General features: G+C 42.3%; 1 protein-coding gene across 2 annotated transcripts in view; it reads left to right on the forward strand.

Moving 5' to 3' along the window:
* LOC118088169 (FRAS1-related extracellular matrix protein 1-like) overlaps positions 1–1,642 on the forward strand; it is a 110,583-nt gene extending 108,941 nt beyond the window's left edge. For both annotated transcript variants that reach the window (XM_035121449.2, XM_035121448.2), the window contains exon 35: positions 1,031–1,642. In XM_035121449.2, coding sequence (XP_034977340.1) covers positions 1,031–1,233 — 203 coding nt within the window. In that variant the 3' untranslated portion in view covers positions 1,234–1,642. The remainder of the gene's footprint in view (positions 1–1,030) is intronic.
* The last annotated feature ends 8,794 nt before the right edge of the window (positions 1,643–10,436 follow it).

Raw genomic sequence — 10,436 nt, forward strand, 5'->3', positions numbered from 1 at the left:
ATAACTTTATACATCTTTATTGAATCTTTGTCCAGAAACAGGGTGTTTTGATTTCACAACCAATCAAAAGGAAAAAAAATCTCCCCAGCTAAACCTGCCACTTCATTCCCTTTCAGATTTGTTCAACTTCTCTTAAGGCTGATCCTATCCATGTTTACTTAGAATTAAATCCCATGGTATCAACAAATGTATATGCACAAAATTTCTCAAAGATTCCAGCTGTAATCCTATATGCACTTATCCATTGATTTTAATTGGACTTCCATCTGGGTGGATATGTATACCATTGATCTGTTGGTATTGCAGCAAACTGAGGTGATTTGGAATGCCATGCAAATATACTTTACTATATTGAATCTGACCAGTGCTCAAGTCCATATAGCCCAGAGACCTGCCTTTTCTGACTGGCAATACAGTCATACTTCGGTTTAAGTACGTCTCGGTTTGAGTATTTTCAGTTTAAGTAGTTAGTCCGCGGACACGTCTGGAACAGATTAATCCACTTTCCATTACTTTCAATGGGAAAGTTCGCTTCAGGTTACGTACAGACTTCCGGAACCAATTGTGTTCGTAAACCGAGGTGCCACTGTAGTTCCATCGTTTCAGGCAGAGAATCTTTGACAGTCCTGTTATCTGAGATCCAAATGTATAATGTCCTTTGACATTATACATGTAAGGCTTAAGCCAGGCATCCCCAAACTTCGGCCCTCCAGATGTTTTGGACTACAATTCCCATCATCCCTGACCACTGGTCCTCTTAGCTAGGGATCATGGGAGTTGTAGGCCAAAACATCTGGAGGGCCGCAGTTTGGGGGTGCCTGACTTAAGCTCTGTTTCTGAGCTAAAGTTCATTTCTTTTCCTAACTAAAGTTGACCTATTTTTTGGAAGTGTGAGGGTGGTGTTGGGTAAAACAATGCTCAAATCAAAGAGTCTGTCCTATGAATAATTGTATTGATGGGGCTTAATACAATTCCTGTAGCACTGCTTTATAGGCAGTGAATTTCACAATTGCCGGGTCTCCAATTTCAGGATTAAACGAAGGTAAAACGGGCAGCTGGATGTGGAGTAATGGCCGACCAGTGACTTTCCATAACGTCAAAAGCAGGCCGGAACTAAGCAAGACTGCTGAACAGAAATGTGCTTTTGTGAAAAAGCAGAAGAAATGGGTTGCAAGGCTATGCAGACAAAGGCTGAAAGGAAGATGTATTTGTTCCCTTCCTTCATTAACGTGACACTTCTCTAGAAAATACAAAAACGGTTTAGCTGGTATGTAAAGTCGGCAAGAAAATTGCACAGTGTTATTACCAGAAGATGAGGAGAAACAAGGCTACAACAAATTCTAGCCATGAAGTCATGCAACACACTGCTTTGGAAAATATCTCAAAGGAGAAACAAAGATTCTCAGTGCATCAGTACTCATTTCTCGCCAGATTCTGCATATTCAAAGATTTACAAAGACAGCAAACATCTTTGCAATGAGCAGTATGGGAAAGGCTTGTTTCGTGTTTCTCTGTTTTTGAGAACATCAGTTTACATCTGTGTAGATCCAGATAGCAATTGGCCAGAAATTAGTTTTAGTCTTGCTGGTGGCGGTAACCTGTATATCACAAAAAAAAAAAAAAATTAAAGTTATGCTGATATTCATGCTTCAGTGACACAGAACATGAGGCCACAGGACAGAAAAAATAATGCTATTCAAATACAAAAGGGGGAAAAAGTTATGTAAGTTAAGAATGGGAAATATTGAAAATAATATTTTAGTTAATGATTGGCCTTGAGGTTTACCTGCTATTCTGGATAACTGTTAGCTTGGTGGTTTATATTACCATTAAACATCCCTAGAAGGGGGAATAAGGTCTTGCCCACCCATGTCTTCTGACCACACCTCCAATCTCTTGCTTTTTATCATAACCTGTGAAACAGCCTACAGCCAAAAACACTGTGAATGTGTTCTGGGACTATATATCTATTCAAGAGTCTCATAGCCTGTATAAACAAACACCCTATTTATACAAACCTAATATGTGCATAGGCTGTGTTTTTATATATTTATTTCAAATAGAAATGCCAAATAAAGTAAAAGGGATATCTAGAATGGAACACTGCAGAACAAATTTCCATACCAAATAAAGTATAACAGATCAACATCACAAGGTCCTAAGTACCACAAATGGGTTTATATTATCCTGCACCTTGTTGCTCCAGAAATGGCTCAGTTTCTCTCTTAAAAACATTACCTTGCTGTCTACCTTCTCTGGTTCTAACCGTAGATTATTGCAGGAAGGCAAGATCTCCCTTTACATAATTTATTTTTATTTCTCGTTGGAAGTCAGCATTGTACACAAACAGTTTGGCTTCTGGTTAATCATAAGAGTGGTGAGGCTCTGCCTTTTAATCCTAAACCAATTACCAGGATTTGCTAGTGCACCAATAGATTCCAAGGAATAAAACTCAAGGGCAACACAAAGGTCTCAGACAGGCGCTCAAAGCTCAGTCTGTGTCCTGTTGAAGGTGAAATCCCAGACTTGGTAATTTTAAAAAAATAAACAGAAGCAGGGCCGTCTTAAGCCCATCCAGCGCCCTGGCACTAAGGTCCCTCCAGCGCCCCCCTCCAGAGTGGACCGCAGCAGCAGCGGGAGGCCACCTCCGAGGACTCCGCGCTGCACCTCCTTCTCGTTTCCCCAGCGCTGGGTTCTGCTCAGTCAAGCTTCGCCACCAGCGCGCGCACCGCAGGACCAGCAAGAGCTGCTTGGGCGCTGGTGGCGAAGCTCGACTGAGTGGAACCCAGCGCTGGGGAAACGAGAAGGAGGCGCAGCGCAGAGTCCTCAGAGAAGGAGAGAGACGCGGCGCACGCCGGCGCAGCCTCTCAGCTAGTGGAGTGTAGTCCTGGCCGGATCGCCGGAACCCTGCGTTCACTTGGCGCCCTTCCAGCGCCCTCCAGTGCCCGGCGCTGTGGTTCTCCACGCCACTAGCCTCTATGGCTGGGACAGGCCTGAACAGAAGACTGCCCGCCCCGTCCCAAACACACAAGTAGCAGAGGCAAAGATCTCAGTTTAATTTCAATTTTAAATGGCCATATGACATTCTTTCCTTTTAATAAATAGGCATATTTAGTGAGATTTTAGGGCTTCAAAATACCATAAGAACATCCTGTTCTCACAGTGACCGATCAGATGACTGTGGGAAGCCTATAGGCAGGACCTGAGTGCAATTTGATCATAGTGTCAGCTTCCATATTATTGGCTCCTGGTACACGGAAATGCAAACTGCTAAAAATTTAAGACACCTGAAATTTAAGTCCAAATCAACTTTGAAATAGGCTGAGGATCAAAATTGAAACAGCACCCAATAATGCTGCCTATTATACACATATATAACTCCAGTGCTTTTTCCTGGGGTACTCAATGGTGCCCAGTACCAGCACCCTTTTCCTGCATATCTGCATATACCGAGGTGGTGGATTATTCTGCCATTTATTATGGGTAAGAAATGAAACTCAGGGCAGGTCATGAGATAAAAGCAATTAGGCTTTGAGGTTATGAAAGCAGGTTTTGCTCTTAGTGGGCTTCCAATCAGTTCAGTGGGACAAAGTAAAAAAACAAAAAACCTTTAATCTATCACACAGTGTATGACATTGGTGAGGGGACCTGCCTTTTGCACTGGGATCACAAGGGAGAGGTTGCAAGTTCAGCTCCAACCCCCATGGTGTCCCCAAATGAATCTCTCTGGGGGTTTTCCTATTTAAAAAAGGAGCTACAATTTATCCTGTGTGGGCTATAGTGAACAGAGGGCCCTGGATTTACCTTCAAGGACAGCCATGTCTGTAGTAGGGTTCAGTCCCTCTGGCCTACCTGCAAAAATTAGAGCAACATTCACACTGAATGAACGATTTATGGCAGTCCTTTTAATGGGTTCTGTGATACCAATTAGATGGCTGAAAGGGACTTGCAACATATGAAACAGGCAGTTACTTGATTTGAGATTCAGTTATTAGTGAGGTAGGTGATAGCGACTTTAGCAAACTACAATGATAAAATAATGGAAATTTGAAAATCAGTAATGAATTCACCACATATATTTGGCCAATGCACCATGCATTTAAATTCAATTTCATAGCTATGGACTGTGAAGACAATTTAGTTAAAAGTCTTACATCTACCCTTTTCTTCCAAATGTTCTATTCAATATGTTATACACTTACCAGTAGACAGATGTGGTGTCAATTTTATACTTACCAGCAGATGTGCTGTTAACTGCCTATTCTGGTAATGCAATATGCAATCTAAAGCTCCTCAGATGGAAATTTATATAAGAGTTAAAATTGTTTCCCTGTCCCCCTTCTTAAAACAGCACATCAGAAGATAAAATTAATATATCATCTCTGTTATTACTTTATGGGACTTTTCATCTTGTCGAATTGCAGTTTTAAAGCTGAAAAAAAGAAGTCCGATCCTGCAACTATTAAATAACTCCATCAAATTACTTGTGTCTATTCATGCTAGGAAGAAGACTCCACTTTCTATAACATAATTTGGAGGGGAGGAGCTGCCAAGGTGGTCTTTGAAACAAAACATATTCAGATTCACTTTCTTCACATGTTCCAGGTTCATGAGGCTTAACCTGAAAATGGCTACTCTAAAAAGTAAAGCAGAGGTATGCATATGATGTGGGTTAGAACTCATGAATTTCACCATAGGGAAGATGTAAGACAGGCATCCCCAAACTGCAGCCCTCCAGATGTTTTGACCTACAACTCCCATGATCCCAAGCTAACAGGACCAGTGGTCGGAGAAGATGGGAATTGTAGTCCAAAACATCTGGAGGGCCGAAGTTTGGGGATGCCTGATGTAAGAGGTACCACTATGTACAAGAACCAGGGAAGAAAAGGTGGGTAACACTCTTATATACCCCACATCTCTGTAAAGTTAACTTGAAAGTCATTTGGTAAAGAAAACAAGAAACAACCATTGATTTGAGCACTGGATGTTGAAATGCACATCTAAACCTAAAAAATGCTAAATATGGATGGGATCGGATTCAATATGTATTTTTTCAGATCTGTGGCACTGAAGCAATAATCAGAGTTCAGATTTGTGCTCATGTCCATTAGCAACATGGGTTGCAAATCACTATTTGTTCTTTACCGCGTGTTGATTATTTACAGGACCACAATCAGCTCAGGAAGAGTTGAGTGTAATGCTTATTTTGAATTTATGCTATATTGAATTTATGAATTAGATCATGTGAATTGGGATAGATCTTTCCCTTGATAAATTTTGGATGCTATATTATCTTTGGCGATGCAATATGAGTCTTCTTTACACATGAATGACTATTTAATTTGCAGTACTTCTACGGGGTCTGATAGGAAAGAATATAGTATTTTAACATGTTTATCATCTCCAATGAAAGAGAACTCTTACTAAACTGTTAATCAGTTAAGTGGGTCCTGTAAAGCTGAATCTGCTTCCAGATTTCTGAGTCCCTAAGGTGTACCAGATAATTTATCTGGCAGGATTATGTGGATTTATTTAACAATCTTTAAAAATGAACACAGACATGTGAAATGACACCTGTTGACAACTTAAGTTGCAATGTGAACCCTGGGTTAAATATTCTCCATTTAGGTTATTTGCATGAGAATGTCCGGCGCTGCTAGGTCAGACCAATACTAGTTCATCTAGCTCTGCATACTGCAGGCATAGGCAAACTCGGGCCTCCAGATGTTTTGAGACTACAATTCCCATCATCCCTGACCACTGGTCCTGTTAGCTAAGGATGATGGGAGTTGGAGTCCCAAAACATCTGGAGGCCCGAGTTTGCCTATGCCTTGCATACTGTTTCCAACAGTGGTCAGCCAAATACGTCTGGGAATCGTACAGGTACAATATGGTGGAACGTCATTTCCACCATCTATGGATTCCGCCTTCTATGAATTCTCCTAATAGTGGGAATTGGGGAACCTGTAGATGTAGGGTTCAGAAAACAAGCCCCAGCAAATGTGACCAGTGGTCAGGGATGATAGACATTTCAGTCCAGCAATATCTGGACAGCCATATCTGGCCTAATCTTTTTTTAAAAAAAGAAGTAATTTAAGATATTAAGAATTCAGGTGCACCCTGTCCTGTGCATCTTGCAAAATGCTTCATGGCTTCAGGGACCTAGTTGTAATTTTGGAAACGCATCATTTGCTCCCGGTGGCAACAATACCACAAAGCCTGTATACCTCAGGCTGCTAATCCCTTCAGCATTATAAAAGAATCATTAATATCTCATATTCATAATCACACTAATGGATGGCATGCATAAGGAACATGCATTATTAAAGGGAGAGTTCTGAATGTGTTGTAGGAGGGGGATTCATTTTTGACTGACAGCCATGTAAACCAAACATCCATATCCTTCACGGTTTCAATTTGGCATTATAGCCCAGAGCGAAAACTCTACTGGACAGGTTTAGACTATTACATTTTAATCTCCCTTGCTACATTTCATTCACTTTCATAATTTTCTTTTCTGCCACCCTCTGAGAGGAAATCTTCTTGTGGTTCTTTCCTTTCATTAGTGAAATCATAAAATAATAATAATACATTGCTCTTAACATCAACAGTGCCCATCACTCTGATATATGTACAGTCCACTCCCCCCCCCACCAGAAATGACCAGTCAGTAAAGTTTCTGAATATTGAAAAGGTCAAAGTACTGCAAGGCTCTATTATTTTCACTTACTGTATAAATATACGAGACATGAAAATGGTACTGGTGGGAAGGATGTAAAATGGAACATATTCCCTTGATGGTCCCAGCAGTGTCACCATGCAATTTTTTTACCCCTCAATCTATTTTTATTTTTTAAACACCCTGTCTTAAGAGAATTATAATTATATAGGTGTATAGGCCCTCAGCGATATTCACATTGGTAGTAACATAAAAATGAGAATATTCTCAGAGAGGGAGTCCAATATAATAAATACATCAACCATGAGAATATCAAATGCAAAAGTTAACATTAAAAAGGGGTCTAGAAAGTCTAGGCCAGGCATCCTCAGACTTCGGCCCTCCAGATGTTTTGGACTACAATTCCCATCTTCCCTGACCACTGGTCCTGTTAGCTAGGGAGCATGGGAGTTGTAGGCCAAAACATCTGGAGGGCCGCAGTTTGGGGATGCCTGGGCTAGGCTGTATTTCACTAATAATGGATGTTACACGACACTTCTATTACACTAGTTCCACTTGCTGTATTAACGGTATACTTGTAGTCTAGCTCAGGGTTCTTCAGCCTTGGGTGTCTAGATGTTGTTTGACTATATGTCCCATCATTCCTGACCATTGGCTAAACTAGTCATGGGTGTTGTAGTCCAATAGTCCCGAACTCAGGCACAGCCGGACTATACAGCCAGGCCCTCTGGCTACCTGATTGGCTGATTCAAAACTAGGGGGTGGGTGGCTATTGTGCCCTCCTTTGTGGCCAGCTGTGGGAATTCTCCAGCAGCTGACCACACAATGGAGAGGCATTTTGTTCTGTGGAGCCAAGGGCCTGCCATGATGGGCAGCAACTGCCACTCACCCAAAGACTGGGTAAGCAGCCATTATAGTCCAACAGCATCTGGGAGACACAAGGTCAAGGAATTCCACTGGTCTACACAACCTTTCTTCCTTTCTATTAATGGTAGCCATGCTTGAAAAACACATGTTTTCCCACCTGATGCTGTGTGTTACTTTCCTGTGAGAAGCTATTTGCCATACTTTTGCACTTCACCGCATCAGACTCAATGATATGTTTTCCTGCTGCCTTATATAATAAATGTTCTTCACATCAAGATAATGCAGTGTTGCTTTGGTCTCTGCTTTTATACAGTGTCAAGTTATGGTGTGAATAAGTTTGCTGTAAAGGTAAAGGGACCCCTGACCATTAGGTCCAGTCGTGACCGACTCTGGGGTTGCGCGCTCATCTCGCATTATTGGCCGAGGGAGCCGGCGTTTGTCCGCAGACAGCTTCCAGGTCATGTAGCCAGCATGACAAAGCCGCTTCTGGCGAACCAGAGCATCACATGGAAATGCCGTTTACCTTCCCGCTGTAGCGGTCCCTATTTATCTACTTGCACTTTGACGTGCTTTCGAACTGCTAGGTTGGCAGGAGCTGGGACCGAGCAACAGGAGCTCACCCTGTCGCAGGGATTTGAACCGCCAACTTTCTGATCAGCAAGCCCTAGGCTCTGTGGTTTAACCCACAGTGCCACCTGCGTCCCATAAGATTGCTGTACAGAAGTCCAAAACCCTGTTAATTAAGCCACTATAATATCTACTGTTGCCTTGAGACAGACCCAATTTATTTTTTCAGCAAAAGAATGTTTTGTGTTAACAGAAGTATTTTTCCTGTGTACATCCATTAGTGTTGGAAGCATTTGCAACATTAATTGGTGACCTGTGTCTTGAAGATTTTTTTTTTATGCCGTGAAAAGAAATATAAAGGAATTAAGGCATTCTCTGGATTTAAAGAACAACTTTGCGCGTCCTTAAGTGGCTCTCTTTATTAATATGATATGGCAAATGTTTGTTCCTGTTTATTAAATCACATGAAAGGTTAATTATGCTAAGCGACTCTGGGTAGAAAACAATTCTTGGAAGAGGCTTTTTAAACAACAGGTTGGCAGCTTGCAGGAGCCATCTGTTTCCCACAAATGTTAAGGTACAATCTTAAACTTGTGAGGTTAAAAATTACAGTAGTTTGGGAGAAGGAAAATCCATGCTGCGATGATATGAAAATTCTGATTCTCCTTGACATGCAGCCTGGCAGGAATGCCAAGTTTCTTAAAGATGGTGTTTGGTTGCTAATAACCATGAAAACTACAGGGGAGCAAAGCAGCAAGGGGACTCCTGTTATCCGTTTCCTTTCTAATAAAAGGGCATTAGTGTCCTGGAATGATTTTGCCTGAAGCTTTTGCAAAACAGATCCATGCCTTTTGCCTCTAATGGGTTCATATAATGATTTGAAGATGCACTCCTAAATACTGCCTTGTGAGTCAACTGAGTTGGGCCAATGGCTTAAAAGTTCCCAACATATCTCTGTGTGGAAAAATTGTCCATGCAACGAGATGGGTCTACACTTTAAACTATTTATCCAGCACTGCCATTCCAATGGAGTATCTAAAAGGAAATTATAAAATTTGTAATTGAAGTGAAATACACCCATGCTTAGAGATAGAGTGGTGATGACATGTTTCTTGGAGACTATGCATACTGACTGGAGAATGTGCATACAGCCCAGAGAATGTACAAAATTCAGCTGAGATATGAACATTCCAAGGCCTATTGAGGATTATATATAGTGACCAGGAATGTGCACAATTCCCTTTTTATGGAAGGTGTTTGTGCACATTCTCCTTAAGGCTTGTCGAATGTGCCCAATGTGTGGTTATTATGTACATGAACTCCCCTTCACACACACACACACACACACACACACACATTTTGAAGGACAGGTAAGAAATATAAAATAATAATTATGATACTGTTATAGGGTGTTAATTTATAATACAGCCTTTTCACATTCTTCTCATATGTCATTCTTTTTTGTTTACATTGGCCTGGTTTGTATATCATACTAAGTCATAGTTTGGTTTACAATTAATGTGCAAGCATTCTCAGACAGGAGTTCCCAGCTGCTGCACTCCTCCCCAGTTGTTTTGCTGTTGCACCACACTAAACCAAACCATAACCTGACTCAGGGACGAAGCAAGGGGTGTGCGGTCCACCCTGGGTGTCGCCACTGGGGGGTGACAAAATGGTGGTCGGCACTCACCGTATGGCCTGCAGCATGCCCGAGCCACGCGTCTCTCCTGGGAGTGACACGGTGGCTTGGGCGCCCACAGGCTCTGCACTGCCTCAAACAGTCTGCCTACTTCCTTCCCCTCAGCTGCAGGGTGGCAGAGTGGGAGGAGGCAGGCAGACTCTCCGGAGGCCCCGTGGTGCCCCTGTGGGTGGCTGGCTCTGACCTCAGGTGCATGGCACCCCCAGGCGCATGGCACCCCCCCAGGCACCCAATCAGCTTGCTCCACCTCTGACCTGACTTAGTATCTCAGTTGAACCTGGACTCATGCTTTAGATCTCCTGGACAAACCATGAGCTGTAAACTATGGAACAAACCTTGGTTACAGCTTGTGGTTAGTCTGTAGCGACTTAAACAATGAGCCTGAGTTCTGACTATACACTGAACGAAACCATGGAAGAACAGCAGCAGAACAACAACTGAGGAGGAGCAAAGTGGATGCCGTCTCCTATTCTGGAGCCTCCCCACTTCTGCATTTTTTCTAAGGCATAGAATGACCTGATTTGCGCATTGCACTATGTGCTGCTTCCCCAGGCCAGGCCCTCTATTTAAGATTGCATGTGGTTCCCAGAAGGGTGCCCAAAGGGAATGAGACCCATGGGCTGA

The sequence above is a fragment of the Zootoca vivipara genome, chromosome 7, assembly GCF_963506605.1.
Source record: "Zootoca vivipara chromosome 7, rZooViv1.1, whole genome shotgun sequence".
Taxonomy (NCBI): Eukaryota; Metazoa; Chordata; class Lepidosauria; order Squamata; family Lacertidae; genus Zootoca; species Zootoca vivipara.